The sequence below is a fragment of the Merops nubicus genome, unplaced genomic scaffold, assembly GCF_000691845.1.
Source record: "Merops nubicus isolate BGI_N331 unplaced genomic scaffold, ASM69184v1 scaffold10360, whole genome shotgun sequence".
NCBI lineage: Eukaryota > Metazoa > Chordata > Aves > Coraciiformes > Meropidae > Merops > Merops nubicus.
This window is the reverse complement of record NW_008584822.1, coordinates 50,005-67,637: the sequence shown is the minus strand read 5'-3', so window position 1 is coordinate 67,637 and position 17,633 is coordinate 50,005. Positions and strand designations below refer to the sequence as shown.

General features: G+C 39.2%; 1 protein-coding gene across 1 annotated transcript in view; it reads left to right on the top strand.

The window, feature by feature from the left end:
• The first annotated feature begins 16,382 nt into the window (after positions 1-16,382).
• SEMA4D (sema domain, immunoglobulin domain (Ig), transmembrane domain (TM) and short cytoplasmic domain, (semaphorin) 4D) overlaps positions 16,383-17,633 on the top strand; it is a 20,894-nt gene continuing 19,643 nt past the window's right edge. The window contains exon 1 of the mRNA XM_008945474.1: positions 16,383-16,476. Coding sequence (XP_008943722.1) covers positions 16,383-16,476 — 94 coding nt within the window. The remainder of the gene's footprint in view (positions 16,477-17,633) is intronic.

Genomic DNA, 17,633 nt, shown 5'->3' with positions numbered 1-17,633 from the left:
GGCTGGGATTATTTTTTGCATATGGCTGAGCTTAACCTAATTTTTTTACTGTGATATTTGAAATGTGAAAGCAGTGAGTGATCTGGAGTGAGGCCTCTAGTTTGAGATAAGATGTGGATGGCTGCTGCTGCGTTTGGAGGTAAGCTTTGTGTTTTTGCTGTTGAGCCCTAAACCTTGAAGGAACCACATAAATCTCGTCTTGCCTCTAATGGTTTCATTTAAGTTTACAGTTCTGCTTTTCTGTAATACTAAAATCTCTCAAATGTAACATTCAAGGGCTGTAAACTTGTCATTATCAGTTTTGTCAAGAAACTTTGAGGCAGAACCTCTGCAGTGTGCAGAGGTTTACCTATCATTTCCATTTGTCATTCCCTTCATAATGTCCTTAATGATAATGCAAGCCATTCTTTAAAGTTAATCATCAAGTGTACTAGTGAGTCTCTCTCTGCTACATTTCATTTGGCATAAGAAAAAGCTCATTTTAAGCTTGGCAAGAGTTAAAATCCCAGTAATGCTCATGAGGATGTTCTGCAACCAAAGCTGTTAATCTTGTTCCTGACACGCTCACACATAATTTGATGTGAACTCTGAAGCGCTTATACTGAAAAATCTGCAACTGTGTTTTTGAACACAGAGAAAATGATAGCATGGGCACAAAGCGATACCCATTTACTAGCTAAAGGTCAAAATGACCTTTGCATTGTTAATATTAACAAAAGGGTTGTATTGAGACAGAAGCAAATATGATGGGTACTCTACAAACCTCACAGGGTGAACGTAGCAACACTTGATAAATCCCTGCATTTGTGCAAGTGCTCCCAAAGTCAGAGTTTTTTCAGACTCTGTAGTTAGTCACCACTGAGTTGTCACTAACCAAATTCTGCAGTGAAACACCTATGTTGAACAAGTTCTGTTCTGCACAAAGTGTTTTGTAGTTGCTGATATGTACAATTTCTTTGTATATCTTACAAAAGCGTGCAGGCTCTTTGCCTGTACACATTTTTCTTAAAAAATAGCAAAGGTTAGTGAGTAACATTGTAATGATCTAATGATGATTAGTAAAATCTGTACCTGTGCTGTCTGTGAAAAGCACTAGCAGCTTTTTTGAAAAGTATGGTTGTGTTACTTTTCAGCATTAAAAAATGTCAGGGTTGCTGTAGAGGTTTTAAGATGGAAATAAAGGGGAACTGTTTTCTGAGCTAGCATGATCCTTAAACACATCAAAACCCCAAGCCTTTTAAAATGCTTACCTCTGAAGCTGTTTGCACTAGGGTTTTTTTTGTTTTGGTGAAATGATCATTTATTAAATTTGAAGCCTATTTTACTGCATTTCTGTAGTGGTTGCCAAAGCAACAGAGTTCCAATCTACTACTGGAGATTTATCTTCTGCTGAGGTCTTGGGTATTTAAAATGACCTTTGCAGTGTGATGTGAATTCAGGATTTTCACCTTAAATGTGGTATATCCTGATTCGTGTGGTGTTGGCTGGGACATGTTGTCCCACACTACGTGATTTTTGCCTGTCCTATGGAGGCAGCTGAGTTTCTTGAATGTGCAAGTAAATGTAAAGGTCACACCCTTGTGGCCAGGCTTTAGCTGATGAGGAGGAGCTGTAGTTTGTTACTCACCACTGGCAGACCAAAGTAATTGTTTTCATAATGATGATGCAGCAGGAAAAAAGCAATGTTTACTGGCAGGGATGTAGCCCTACCCTTGGATAGTTCTGCCTTTTTTTTTTTTCAAGATCTCTTACAGCAAGCAGTCCTGTGGAAAGCTCAGTACCCTGGCAGGTACTGTATCGTGTCCATCTCGGACATAATCCCAGTCAGCTTTCAGTCCTTCAGGGTTTTCTTTTTTCAGGCCAGGATCCCTCAACTCTTCCTTGTTCTTTTGTGTTTTGGCCCGGAGGTGAGAGTGGGAGGGCTTGGAGTGCATGTAGTACTTACTGGGCTTTGCACTTCAGTTTGTTTTTTCCAATGAAGACTCAGACTTAATGCCTCCAGAGGCGCATACGTTTCGTCTGACACAAGCTAGTGCTGCTACTGAAAGAGGTATTGTGGATGGATTTGAAGTACCGTGACCCTTCTTGTCCCCAAAGGTGGTTTGAACCTGTGGAAGTCAATCTTGCCTAACTGGTTGCACAGCAGCACAAGTTTGGGCTGGGAGGTGGAGATGGATGGAGACCAGGGGACAGAGGTAGGAGGTAGACAGGACAATTGAAGTAAGCTGGAGCCCTCACAGCTGTAAGGGGAATGAGCAGTTATCTAGCTTGTTTCCTCCAGCCCTGTTTCGGGGGATCCAGGGGATGATTATTAAGCTGTTTACTGTGGCACATTGCTAAATTTCTGATGTGTGGCTTAAAACTAAGATGTTAACATAATTTCTTAGGGGTGCACAGCTACAAGTGGAATACTGCAGGGGAAGGAGGAAAACAGCAGTGACCTGGTTACAGGCCAGGTGTGAGAGCTGGGCATGTGAAACTCTACTCATGTCAGTGCAGGGAAAAACTGCATTGCTGCTTGGTGCTGTTGGTTCTGTACCTGAAAACAAAACTGAACATTTGTTCTCTGAGGGTCAGATGTGAAAGAATGGGAATCGAAGGTAAAAATAAGAAGTTCCTATGTTTTTTTCTGTTCATACAAGGATGACCAGACCTGAGGGAAATCACCAGGTTTAGTGTAGTGTTTTTCTTGGTTTATTGGTGGATGTTTTTCTTGTTATGGTTTTTTTTGGTGTGGTGTTGTGTGTTGGTTTGGTGTTATGTGTTTGGTTTTTTTTTTGTGTGTGGGGTGTGTGTGTGTTTTTTTTTTTTTTTTATCTTTAACCTGTAGCAGGTTCTTGGTGGAAATAACATTTGACACTGGACTGGTTTTAGTTTGAAAAGGTTCCCCATGCAGCTTCCATCGTACAACTGGTTGACAAGGAAGAAGGAACTGATGTTCTGTATAACTCAAAATGCCCCTGTCTCTGTCTCTTGTATGTAAGTGTGGGTGTTGCATCTTGCTGCAGAAGAGGCAGCTTACAATAATAATAGTACCTGGATGGAGGCTCTGGCTTCAGTTTGGTACTTGAGGAGAATTGACAGCACTTGATGGTGACTCTTCAAGTAGGTACCGTACAAATATAATATGTATTTTTATTAATCAAGGATAAAACTGTGGTATTTCAAAAGAAGGCTTTACTGCATCATTTTCAACATATTTACACACATAAAGTAGGAACAATTGTGCAACTTTGAGCATTTAGCCAGTGTGATTCATGTCAGATGGAAAACTGACTGTGTGTAGCAGACAACAGAAGCACCTCTGTGGAGTGACAGGTGAAGCATGGGGAGCAGTGACGCTGCAGCTGAAACTGAAAATACAAAATTGTTATCATGGATCCATCTGCAAGGTGGATGTTGTAATACTCTGTCCCAGATGAAACTAGGAAAGTGATACAGGAGAACTCAGGAATGTATTAATTTCCTGCGGTATGTTCTGTTTGTCGAGTGGGCATGTTCTTAACGTGATGAAGTATCACCCTAACCAGTCTAATGACATTCTCTTTAGAATTTTGTGCAATTGGACATGAGAGAGAAAGATAGTTTTAAGAGGGGGGCGTGTGATAAGGAAGTTGCAATGGTAAGATAAAGATACTCAGAAACATAACAAATTTTACCTGTGTTCATAAGTCAGAGATGTCCTTACATAACTTGTAAAGCTTGAGGAAATCCTATTTTATAGCCTTTTTTTTTTTCTTTTTCTACACATGAACAGTTTTGTTTTTACAAAAAATGGGTAAATTCCACCTGTGGACTTTATTTGGTTTTTAATAGTAAATACTGCTGCAGGGTTCAATTTCTGAATTTCATATAGCCAAAACCAAGGAAGTTTTATTTTTGTTATTTTTCCATTGTTTTGAATAACTTAGTTCAAATCCCCTACTTCAGCAGCCTTGTAGAGCTCCCTCAGGGTGGCTGTGCTGCAGCTTGCACAAGCAGGGAGCAGCTGGCTCTCCTGAGCTGCAGTTGCCTGTTTTCTCAGCAACAGAAGCCCTTACACAGGACAGACAGGTAACCTCTACCAGGCTTCGCTTTAGGAAGCTGCAGGATGCTTAGCTTTGCGGGTTAGAGAGGTGCTGGTTTTTAATCTTGTGTGCTTGAAATGGAAATTACTCTTACTTTTCCTCCTCTTCCACCTAATACAGGTTTACTTTAGGACAGAGAAGAATAAAATTATTTGAGCACAATTCTAAGGTTTAAAGCTGTCTTTGCATTTTAGCTACTCCCTGTTGGTGCCCCTGTGCAGCGTGCATGGTTCACAGAGCATTGGGGTACATAAACTTAATTAGTTGAGTGTTTTCAGTGGGCAGATTGGCTGAGGATGTTTTGGTAGTGAAAAACTCCTATGTGGACAAGGTCGCTTTTGTATTTTTCCCTTCCAAGAGTCAGGAAACTTCAGGATTTGTTTCTTCAGGTCCATTCCAACCCCTATGATTCTATGATTCTATGATTTGGCACCTGTCAGTAACTGACATAATTTGTTAAATTGTCCTGAAAGCCTGAAAAGCCTGAATCTGTTACTGATAATTTTCTGCACATCATGATGGTAGAATACTCTGTTCATCATGAATTAAAAGACTTCCAGGTCTTATCAGTGCCTGTGCTTTTTGGAAGAGGCTATGCATTTTTCAAGGCAAGAGGGAGAAAGAAGAAAGCCAAGACAATGCTGAAAAATCTTAAAAATGGAACGCTGTGCAGTAACGCCTGGACGTCTTGTAATCTCAATTTTCAGATAACTCTTTTGAGTATATTAAGCCTATCACCTGTTAACAGTGGTAAGTGTAGTTTGTGAAGAATCAAAGAAAGTAAAAAAAGGAAAAGCTGGAGTAATGAATAGTTCAAAATTAACAAAAGGTTGATAATCTGAAGGTGACCAAAGATGTGCTCTAAGCTCTTGCTAAGTTAGGTGTTATAATACAGCATGCTGATTTTAGCTTTTCTGGGTTGCTGCATTGTAGTGAATATGGAAATACATGGTATTAATTCACTTTTTAATATTACACAGCATTTCCATATAATTGGCAGCTCATAGTCTTTTGGGTAAAATGTTTTTGAAACAAAGCTTGTGGTACAGACTTCCTGGTGGTTAGGTTTTATTTATTTATTTATTTATACTCATGTTTTTCTCATAGTGTGCTCCATTCTGTCAGAATAATTTATTTTTTCTGTTCTTTTTCACTGAATACTTAGATTTGGAAGCTTATCTGCTATGTCTTCTTGTTCACATTTTAGCACCAGCAAGTAATTTTCTGGATTTCTTCTTTTCCGATAGGAGTCCTTGTAGGATAATAATGATGTTTATATGGTGAGAGGAGAAGTAATTGTCTCCTTCGTACTGACCTTGTTGAAAGTACAAATATGTTGAATATGGGGATACTACCATGATCTCTGCTTTTCAAAGCCTATGTAGTTTAAGTGAAATATTCTAGTGGTGCCTCTGAAAGAACATTTGCTTCCCCAAGCAAATGCATCCTGTTGCAAGTGCATATAAATTTTACATGTCCCTAAAGTGGTGGTTTGAAAAGTTCAATCCAAGCCAAAGTGCTGGTATTTGCTGTTTTCTCTGTGCAGTTGTGTATTGTCCTTTCCTTTCTGTAGTGCTTTGTGGCTCTTGGTCTCACGCAGTTGTAATGCTGGTGCCCTCTGTCTTTATTGGAGTTTGATTCAGAATCACTACTATGGTTTTGCAAAAAAATTTATTGATATTTGTATAATACTGTAGCTGTAGGATGGTTAGATTGTGAAATATACTCAAATGCTTTCCTGAAGAAAGGAAGGCATGCATATCATGTATGTTCCCCTCCAGTTTTGTGGACGTTATGTTGCCTAATTGCAGTTTTTCTTCTCCTTAAAAATGGAGGAGCTCTGCTTTCAACAGCAGCTGGCCTGAGGTCAAGATTCGTATTTTTTCACTGGGAGACATGAAGGATTTGTAGCAGTCCTAGGCGCTCTGCTCCATGGAAGTCTCTGTGATGTTCTTGACTTTTTTTTAGAGGGTGTTTGTGAGATCCAAGAAACTTCAAGGTGATGGGGTGAATTGAAAGCTGAAGACCGCAGTCGTGATGTGGGCTAAATGAAAATGACTGTTGGAGGCATAGGAGGGCTTTTCTGCTTTGTGGTTCCAAAACCTGGTTTAGCGGAGGACTGTGCTGCAGATCAAAGTTCATGCACATGGTCATGCCCAAGGCAAACCTAGCTTGCCTTTAACAAAACATTTAGAAAATAGTTGAGGGATTTTGATACGCCAATAAACAGTTCTGTGAAATAAGGATGTCTTTCTGAGAAGTGAAGCTTCAAGAGTGGGAACGTGGAAAAACATTTGAAGCTTTGCTTTTTGAATCTTGCAGTGTGTCTGTTACTTGACTTTTTTCACCCAATGTCTTGCAGAGGTAATTAGTAGGTATCATCACCAGTCAGGGGAGAGGGTAGGGGGTGGAGTGGTGAGGGGGTGGGGAAGCTACAGAAATTGATGCAATTAGCAGCAGTTATTTTCATATGTCAAATACCTCATTATTAAAATAATGTGCTGATAATATGTAGAATTCTTGAATTTTGTAGCCTAGCTTACCTTTTAGTGTAATTACTTTATTTTAAATCTCTAAAACCACGTAGAGCATTCACAGGAACTTGTGCAGTGTGCTGTCTCTGGGCAGCACGCCCCTTAGTTATTGATAGCTGTATGTTGGCCTCACCTGTGGTTTCCATATGGGGATTAAAATAGATAGGTTTTATAAGAAGACTAGCACAGACAGGTAGTGGCTGACTTGAGATAAGGTCAAATACAACTCTAGTTTACTTGCGGTCATCAAGATAGTGATCTGGAAATTGTGTTCTGGTAGAGTCAGTGACTAGTGCTGCAATGCTACAGACCTTCCCAAGCTTAAAATTTGTCTCTGTGGTCTCTCAAAAAGTTCTCTGAGTAATTAAAATTTGCTTATAAGATAGTTTTCTTCAGTATTTCCTTTCTCTTTCTCATTTAGAATCCCTAGGACCTGGTTACAGCAGGCATATGCTTGAAACAGAGGATTATATATGTAGAAGGAAGTAGTACAAGTTATTTGAGGGGTTTTCTTTTGTTGCTGTGGTGTTTTTTTTTTTTTTTTTTAAATAAAAGTAGGCTGTGGTAGCCACAAGTACCTTATAACAGATTAACATGCTTTGGAATTTGAAAGATTAGAAGAAAGTCTTCAAATAAATAAAATATATGCAAACACACATATATGAAGGATTGTGTCTCTCCTATGAAAATTTTCCTTAAGGTGACTATCATGTTGTTCCACATAATGTATTCCAGGCTTTCTTTCATTTGTAATCCAGTAGATGTTATCTTTAATCTTTGAGGATTTAGTCATAGTTGTCAAAATAATGAGCTTTTTGTGGTGTGATGTTTTGTTGTTTGTATACCCTCCCCCCAAGCTTAAGTAATTGTTACCAGAAGAAACAGCACAGGTTTTTTTACTTAAATTTTCACTGAAATACAGTCACTTAAAAGCTGACAGCATGTAAGGTTTAGGGAGCTCCTGCAGTGCCTGCTTTAAAGGGTCAGCTGCAAGCCTTGAGTCAATCAAGAGGACCTGAAGGGTGCCTGCAAACCTTTAGTACTTAGAGAGATGTTAATTTCATACTCAAGTCCTGGTTTATTAAAGGGTTTTAATTATGTCATAGCTTTTGATAAGGTCTGAGTAGTTAGTCATGTGCATAGCATGGCTACTCGTGTTGTCAAGACAGGGAGCCAGTGGCAGCATGAGGTGCTGCAGTTTCAAAGTCCTGGTGGCTCTTTTGGCTCTCCCCATCTCCTCGGAGATCAAGGGGCTGGCTGAGAGCTGGCTTGTGCTCCTGCCACCTGCCTACCTGGCTTTTGGGTCCCCAGTAGCCTCAGCATTCCCTAACTCAGAAACCCATTGTGGAGAAGTGGAAATCTCCATGACAGTTAATTTTGAGAACTAGTGAATCTCCAGGTCAGCTAGTTTGCTGCAAGGCTTTTCACAACCACCACGACACCCACTGTAGCTATTTATTTATTTATATTATTATTACATTGTAACAAGTGCTTTGCTATAATGAAAGTGCTTGTACAAGCTACAAACTGCTAGAAGTCCTTTCTGTGAGCAGAGGCAAAAGAGAATTTTCTTTTCCTCTTGGGTATCTACAGCACGCAGGCATGCAAAAACTCCACTTAGTGAGAGTGACTGTGGCAATCAATGGCCTTTTGAGGCAAGCAGCAATTTTTGTATGTTTTAACTCTGCTTAAATACTGAGTAGCTATAGCCATAGAGATGATCTGGTGTAAACTGGTTCGTGGATAGCTTTGTAACTGCATCAGATTTAGTATCCTTTGTCTGTTTTCTTCATCAGAATGAATGGTGCATTGTTGTTTTGACAGCAAAAATAAGTCAACGGTACCCTGTTAGTGCCTGTGAAAAATATCCAAGAGGTAGTAGCATTGATTTACAACAGATTTCCATGGGATGTTGGAAAAAATATTGTGGGGAGAGTCAAACTAGATTCCCCTCTATAATGCATAAGATCCAAAAGATTTTTGAAGTTTTTTTTTTTCCGGTAAGCAAAAGTGGGTTTGGTGTACCTGTTTGATACCTGCTACTGTACTGGCAGACACAAAACGTGCACTGTTGAAGGACAAGAGAAACACTTGGCTTTGAAAAAAACCTGTGTTTGTTTCTTGTAATTTTGTCTGACCTGTTTGTTTGGGGGCCTTCTGTTTTGTGAGCCTTTCATTATAATCCTCTGGATCAAGAATGAAGCCTTCAGATGTTTAGTGGAGATTGTTGTTTTGTGGGTTATGGTGTGGTGTTTTGTTTTTGGTTGTTGTTGTTTAGGTGCACCCTTTTCCCATTTGGATCTGTGGGAACCCTCTTACTGTTGACTTCAATGAAATCCAGATGAGACCCGTAGTGACTTGCACTTAAAACCCACTATCCCTTCAGGTAGCCTACATGCTTCCAAAAGTAGTTGGGTGAACATAGAAAGTATATATGCTAAATACAAGCTGATGTAACACTGCTACAAGTCTGACCTCTCTGAGCTTTCTTTACATGTCCTGTACCAGCGTAAGAGGGTTCCAAGACTCTAAGATAAATAATTTGTACTGAAGTGCAAATGCTGAGTAATTTTGTATCAAGTACTTACTGGCTATCTGGGCATAGAAGAAACAAATTGGATTGAAAATGGCTACTGTGTATGCTTTTCATCAGGACTGCTTAATAGCTTGTGTTAAGTGCTGCATCAGGCTTGTTGGATGGAAACGGATCGGTTCTGATTTCTGTCAGAAGTGATCTGCCCTGGTAATCTGGGAAATAAAAGCCAACATTTTGCGGGAGGATTTATTACAGTTCCCATATCATAACTTGCCCTTCAGATTTATGTGGTAATGATGTCAAATCCTGTTTCTTATCTCTTCCCAGAAAGGACGTGTTTCTGACGGCTACCCAGCTCCAGGGGTGTGCGGGAGGCTCCAAGGGGCACAGGAGACTCCAGGTATTTACAGTGAAAGTAGAGGAATCCCCCACGTGAGGGGGCTGTGATCAGTTTTTGAGTGGATGTGTTAGAAGTGTCTTTGTTAGTAAAACAAATAAATACAATGCAAGAACACTAGGGATTTAATTCATATGGAGAAAGATAAATAGGGATATACTGATAACCTCAATTTATTACTTTGTTTTGCTTCAAGACTAGAATGCCTCTGAAGAAACTTCTCAGAAAATGGACTTTTCTCACTCGGGAATGTACTGTGTGTTTTCTGGTGCTCTAGTTATCACTTAAAGAGGTCCCGCTTGGGATTTCAGGATTTCCTGTTAACCAGTTTGTGTGTGAGGGGGATGTTGGACTTGCTTTCAGAGACATTTGAAACTCTGAAAGTGTTGTTGGACACCTAGGATAGGGTTTTTTTTAAAGGCAAGTGTGCCTTTTAGTTTAGGCATTCAGGTGCTTTCACGAGTGCCATTAGCTGCCAGTAGGTATCTTCAAATAACTTTGACTGACTGACTCCGTCCTATGAGCCTGAGAAGAAACAAGGAAGAAGCTGAGCAATATATTTTATTATGAGAATATGTTTAAGTGGTAGGGGAAAATGGACTTGGAATTTCAGGGAGTTTATTTCTTGGATACTTGAGTTTTCACTGCAGCACTGTCACAACCCAGGTTCAATATTGGGGAGACCTCAGTGTGGCAGAGAAGTATCTTAAAACACATCTGTCCCCTGGGCAGCTCTTGAATTCTCGATTTGGGACAGCCCAATATCCGGGTTAATAGAGGTGCTGGCACTGCAGCTGTGTCTGAGTCCCACTGATCATCCATATAGTTTTATATTAATAATAATTTCTGTTTAGTTTGTTTCTGTGCAGCCAGGCTGAGGACCCACAACAGTGGCTACTTGTTCAGCCACTTGTACAGCTTGTCCAAGGCCTGCCTTCATCTTAAATACAAAACAAGGAGAATCAAACCCCTTTGTTCTTTCCTGTTGGCTCTTTGGAATTGAAGGATAGTATGTTATTTCTAACAATTTGCCCATAATAATCTAAAAAATAAGAACTTTAAGCTATTTGTTCTCCTGTGATCTTTGCTGTTTTATGGCAAAATAATTTGTCATCTTGTAAGTTTTGCCCCCCAAAAGCACGTAGTAGTAAAGAACAGGAATGTGTGTGGTTTGTGGTTAGCGTGGTGGTTGTGTGTGTGTTTTTTTTTTTTTTTTTTAATCTTCTCTAGTATTCTGCTGAAGATTATAAATCTCTGGTTTAAGATTAACCAGTAGTTTCCTGAGTACTGTGTGGTAGAATGTTTATCATGGAGAGTCAGGAAAATACTAAATTTGTGTTTTAGCCTAAAACTGGAAACTTCAATTTCCTCAGAATTTGTATCCTCTTTTAGCAGTAGTGCACCTCCTCCAGCAAGTTTTATGGTGGAAGTAAAGGCCAAATGAAATTATCTCAAAAAGCTTCAGCTAATTTGTAAGCAACTAGCAACTACAAAGTATTTTGGTTACAGTTTGGAATGTAAATAATACCATGTTCTATGTAGATGTTAGTCACAAAGGGCCACTGGTCTGCTAGTTGTGACGTTTTACATACAGACTCATTTTCTGCTGAGGCATTGTATAGTAAGAAAAAGATTGAAAAAATGATGTTTTTCATGATACATTCTAAAAATGGCACTGGTTGGTGTTCTGAAAGGGTGAGAATGAAAGCAAAGGATGTATCTAGCCTATCGTTACTGGTCCAAAATAAGCAAACTGTGTAAATAAAACTCATCTAAGATGAAAGTACACTTCCTACTGTGTGATTTTGATTACTTGAAATATATCAGTTGCTAACTTTTTTCTTCTATTTTTGGAAGCCAAACTTTGGGCAAATTGCAAAAACCAATTTCAAGCAAAATCTTACAGTGAGAGTTCTGTGGTGTTTTTTACTGTATGAAGCCTTAAAGTCTTTGTTATCAAATAGCCATTGGTAAACACTGAAGTGGGTCTGTATTCTATGAAAACTTTCAAAAGCCTTTGAAGAAAGTTATTTTGGGAGAACTTGTAATTTATGCTCTCTGACAGATGAATCCTTTAACCCTACCCCCTTTTCTGCTGGAGGAAGCAATTTGCTTGTAAATTTGCCTGTCTCCACATATCGAACATCATATATCTCATCATAGTAACTTCAGTTTTACAATTTTTTTTTTTTTTTATTTACTTTTTAAAGTCCAAAGATAGCAGGATAACCTGCTGTGGTTTTTTTGCTCCTGGTGACAGAAAGGGAGAGTGCCTTGCAGCCAGTTGTCTGCCACTTACTGTGAGGTGGTCATTTGTTGTGCCTGGACAGCGAGGGGTGTGAAAGTGATTTCATGGGGAGGCAGGGAAGTATATATGCTCAGAGGAAGGTGCCTTTTGTCAGGCTGCCTCACCAGGGCTTGCATCACTTGTGGTCATGTAATTGTGAGCTGCTTGTGTTAGGGAGCAAGAATTTGTGACAGCGTGAATGGGGGTGTAAGCACAGAGTAGATGAGGGTTTGCAAGGAACAGTAACCCTGGGGAGAATTAAATGCAATACAAAATGGGAGGAAAACTGTGGACACTTGGCTTGCCTGCGAAGTCATGATAAGAGTGACAGAGTTAGGCTATTAAGCTGGATACTGTGTGATGCTGACTAATTTCTGGGGAATCACAAGGATCCCAGCTATAATGCTGACTGTTGCAGCTGTGTCAGTAAGTTCCCATACGGTTTTAACCTTCATAGAGAAGATAAAGATAGATCCATTTAGCAATTTCTGTAATACTGAGCAGAATTTATAAGTTGCACAATGGAACTAAGAATTTATTAGGGAAAAAAAAGGTTTCAAAACCAGGGTTGCAAAATTCGGTAATTCCTATCTCTGAAATTCCAGAATTTAGATAGCTTGTGCAAGTATCACACATGCAGTATGCACACTTGAATCCAGCTTTGCCTTGCTCACTGGGAAAGAAGATGCTGACCTCTGGGTTTTTGATATTTGATCAAAATGTTACTTATCAAAAAATTCATTTTATATTGGTAAGGGTTGCTGAATCATTTCTTCTGTGAAAGATGAAATTTTATGTTCAGAAATACCTTGCCTCTGTATTATGGAAGATGGGAAAGTTGTCAGTCTTCTTCCCACTGTTGTTTTTTCATCTTCTGCCATTGCATGATGAGCAGTTTCTATTTTTCTAGGAGGTGAACTGGAGCACTGTTTCTTTGGTTCTCACCAATAGAAGCAATGTGATGGCCAGATGTTTTTTGATATCTGTAATAGTCAAGATATGCCATGACAACTCACTGCTTTCATATTTTGTGCTAGTGTTTCTGGTTAGCATTTAGGCAGCCTGAAATTTTTCTTTCTAACAGCTTTGATTTTCTGTCGTTTGAGACAGCAGAAACTTGTATCTTCCCATTTCTCTCCCTTTGCACTAAAATTATCCATGTCAATAGGAATGTTCACAGCTCTGAATGAACTTCCAGCTGTGCTCTCCTAAACTGACAGGAGCTCTGTTGATTGTTTCTTCTTCTATAGTTGCCCTGGTTTTAGTCACTGTAAATATAAGCATTATGGAAAACTCATGCAAGTAGTATACATATTAATTTGCTCCAATTCATTGTTGTACACAGATTTAAAATCATCATCTTCATGCCTAAATTAAAATTACTGGTTTAAATTTACCTAAAAATTTTCAGCAGTTTTACAGAAAACAGAGAAGTACACTTGTGGTCACTTCAGTTAGAGTTTAATAATGTAACTTAGCATTTCAAGTTTCTTTCTGCTTTACTTCTTAAATGTTCTTTTTTTCATGCAAATTCTAGCTCTTTTTTAGGAGTAAAATGTAAAACATTAGGAGACCTTACTTTTCTGGAATGCAAAACACTCAAATCATAGCGAGTGAACACAGATGGACCTGAGCTAATCAGGAAGTCAGGCCATTGTGTGGACCTTCTCCCCCCCCCCACCCGCTCCTTCTACCCATTGTGTTATATAAAAACAGGTTCATATTAGATTATGGACGACGTCCCAGTGGATGTCAGTGAAGGAGTTATTCCAGGTAATTTTCATCACAGGAACAGTGTGGGTGGGGAGAGTATTTAAATTAAAGAAATTAAAGAAAGCAGTCCTGAGTGCTTTTACATCTCTACTTTAACAAATAGGAATGAGAACCAAGTGGGTCTTGCATGATTAGGTGTGTAGAAGACACTGTGGTCTATCTACGTTATTTAACATGCACAATTTTACCTCAGATTGAGAAATAATGTCTGACAAGCCAAATTTACTAATGTGAAGAAGATCCTGTCTTGCAGACTCATACAGTGGGAATGAAATGGCAGGTTCCTGCTTTGTGTGGCCAGAGCATTTCTCCGGCCACATGGCAAAATAAGCACTAACCAACCCAACCAGACCTATTGTCATCTTCAAAAGGTAGTGTAAGGTATTTCAGATTTTGTTGTCATTTTGCATTTTCTAAGGTGGGTGTCCTAGGCTAGGCGTGTAGTGTGACTGTAGGGACTTGGGTTTTTCCTTTATGAGGGCATAGATTTGCTAATTCTATTTTAAAGTCCAGAAACTTCAGAACTCTTCTCTGAAGACATCTTTACCATATGGTATTGTACATAAATGGTTGTTTATTGTTGGGACCTGTACAGAATAATGATACTCTGTCTCTTTTTTTTTAAAAAAAGAAAATCAAGAATCAACTGGGAATTGATTATTATGCATCTTCTTTTGAGTAATGAAAGGTCGCATGAGAAAAAGAATTAGCAGTGTGCAGAAAAAATGATTCAAAGATAATTTTTCAAACTGCTGTTTTCTACCTTACGTTTCCATTAAAATAAAATTTCAAACTGTCTTGAACTTAATCTTTCAACTACTGTTCACACTCTAAATACTTAACTGCAAAGCTGTTTGCCTCAGAATAGGTTCATGTGACACTTTCCAAGTGTGAGTGATGAGTGGGCACTTTTTAATGTGTTGGAGAGCAAAACATGGAATTGCTTATATGTGATAAACAGGAGAGGTCCAAGACAGACAAACAAGCCTAGTAAGCTTAATTGAAAATACGATGCTATAAAAAACAAAGTTGTTTATATGTTCCATTACAAACAATTGGATATAATCCAAAGTGCTTACCAAAATGAAAAAAAACCAAAAACAAAAACAAAGCAACATCATCACAGATTCAGCTTGAGCAAGCTGTGGTGTCGTATAGTTTTTTTTCTTAGTAGACAAAAGATTTGTAGGAGTAAAAGAGATGTTTTAATTTTTTTTTTTAAGCTTGCCTGTGATCATTGAGTAAATGAATCTGTGAAAGCTTCTAGTGTATTTGTCCATCTTCTACTCAGCCACATTACTGTGTTCATAGCAGATCCACTGCCTGCACTTCCCAGAGGTTCCTTGCCTCGCCTACTTATACCCAGGGCCACTCCCTCCCAAAGAGGCCATCAGCATCACGGTTGTCCTCAGAGACGTTCCTGCTGCAGCTTCCTTTAGTTTTATACTCTTGAACGCTACTCAGCAATGCTGCTCTTGAACCCTTTTTTGAACACTGCTGAGGATTTGTAACTCTCCCTCGCTCTCCTGCTGGATAAGCTGGAAGTACTATGGTTATCTTGGATTGTGGTGTGTTTCTTGGTAGTGTCACACTGACATCTCTGGCTATGGCACAGTGTAAATCTAACATCTGCTGCGCCCTGCTGCAAAGGAAAATCTGCTTTTTTCACCACCACTCCTGTAACCACCCAAGCATACAGCTATCAAAATTTATCCTGATGCAGTGAAGTTCAGTAGAGCACATTGGTGAATACACTGTCTTGTCCTCCTAGGCACTTAAATGAGTCTTGACCTAGGGGTGCTTGTAGGAAGACAGAAGCAGTGGACTTTCATAGGACTATCATAGTAGTTTTCGTCTTTAAGCATTTTTTTCCTTTTTTTTTTTTTGTATGCCGTGCATTAGCTCATTGTTTCTATAGTTGTATTTCTTTCTGCACCTGCACACCTCAAGTGCATTAGTAGCATGAAAAGACTTTGCTAAAAATGACACTTTTGCTCATAGGAGCCCAAGGATGGGGGGTGTGGCAGGTTTGTGTAACTGGTGCTGAGAAGATTAGTGCTGCACTTCTCATCTCCTTTGCTCACTGAACTTCACCATTGTTATTTTTGTTATCTTTGTTTATCAGAGAGGTAGGATTTCTTTGACTTGCTATTAAAGGAAATACAGAAACTTAAGGAAACTATGGGAATATCGGTAAATAAGGAAATATGGAAACTGGAGTTTAATTGTGTATATTTAACATGTGACACTTCAAAATATTGATACTTGGCATTCTAGTTTGAAATGATTGTTTTCAGTTACTGCCTATTTGCCATGTAACATGTGGCTTGTTTTTGAGAATCTTATTTTCATCAGTTAATGTACTTTATCCCAATTAAGCTATCTAGACAGCTGTGAAAGTATTGCAAGATGTCTGCCTACAATATACTGGTTTTGACAGTATTCAGTTTGCTTTCTCTTCTACTTCCTGCTCCCCTCCTCTCTCCACAGTGTCATTTATTTCTGTAGTGGAACAGAAGAATGTGCTCAGTTGCGTTTCTCGCAGCTCTGAAGCCTGTGGAGAGTGTGGGCAGCCTCTGTACGCAGCATCCTGGAAAATGTGCGTTCCCTTGAAGTGATCTGCTGAGAAGCACATACTTGTAGGGTTGTTCCAGCCTGCCTTATTGCACTGCTCTCAAGGTCTGAAATGCCCATTCTCTAACACGCCCTGGGACTTGCATTTCTTCAGCCGGAGAAACGTTACCTGCTGCAGTTACCTGAAGAGCCCTGAAGACTAAGGACACTGAATATGGCTCTGTGTGCCTTATATGCAGTTTGGAGTTTGTTGGTGGAAGTGGCAGTAGCATTTGGCCCAGTACCGAGGATCACTTGGGAACACAGAGGTAAGAAGAGAAACTTAAGTAGTTTATTATGGGACATTGCCACAACCTTAGGGCTTCTGTGGGATCTGGAACTCGCTGACGCTTTGTGTTCTGCCAGCCTGCTTGCCACAAGTTTTGTCAGGTGTTGTTGGCTTTGTTGAGCTTATGAAGTGCTTAGGATCAGAGTATTTGAAAGTGACTCAGTCATTGGCTTACTTCATCTCAGATCCTTCAAGCAGTTCTGAAAACAAAGCTTTTTAAAGGAGGAATTTTGAATTTGGCATTCTTGGCTGAAAGATCTTGCAGCTGAAACTTGCTTGAAGAGAAAAACCTAAACATATTTTCTTTTAGTCAAATTATTTCTACTTTGAGTTTGAACGTATTGGCAAAATGTATCTGTTCAGCTAATAATCTTTTTTATGCTTTTCCAGACTGATATGTGTTTTGACAGAAAGCTATCCTGTGTAGTAAATAAACCACCAGGTGAAGGAGAGATGAGCATTTGGCTGCCTTCTGGCAGCATTAGATGGTGCCTAGAGTTCAAACAATCTTAAACAACCTTCCACAGATCACCACTTTCACCTGAAGTTGCAGCAAGTATTTAAGACCTCCCAATACAGTTAGACAGAGTCAGTAAATGTGGCACAAAAAGAAATAATGGGGATCAGAGAATCCTTTAGCTTTTGTTTTAATAATTTAGCCTTGGTCTGAAAACAATGTTAGAGCAAGCACTAGAGTAGTTATTTGCTTCTGTTTGTAAGTAGTGTGGTATTGTGTGTTTGTTTTTCCCCCCCCCCCGACATGACATGGATGCTTTAGGGTTTAAAAGATTTTGTGTTTGAGTGCATGTTTAATACTAGTGTATGGGCAATACAAAGAAGCAGTCTTTAAAGATGTTAAATATTAAGCAGTCATAGTGTAGGAAAAGATAGATTTAGACTGAGATTAAGAATCTAGTGACAATAAGCTGATTTATGACTGCAGGAAGCGTTTTTTCTGTAGGCTTTCCAGAAAGAATGATCTAGACAAGCCTTGTAGTTCCTGCTTCGACTCTTTGATACTCCTATCTTGCATGGTATTTAGAATTTGGCAAGTTGCTCTTCAGTGGTGTTATGGTAATGCACTGCAGACCCACATCCAAATTACCCAAAATAAATGGGTTTTATTTTCATTCCTGC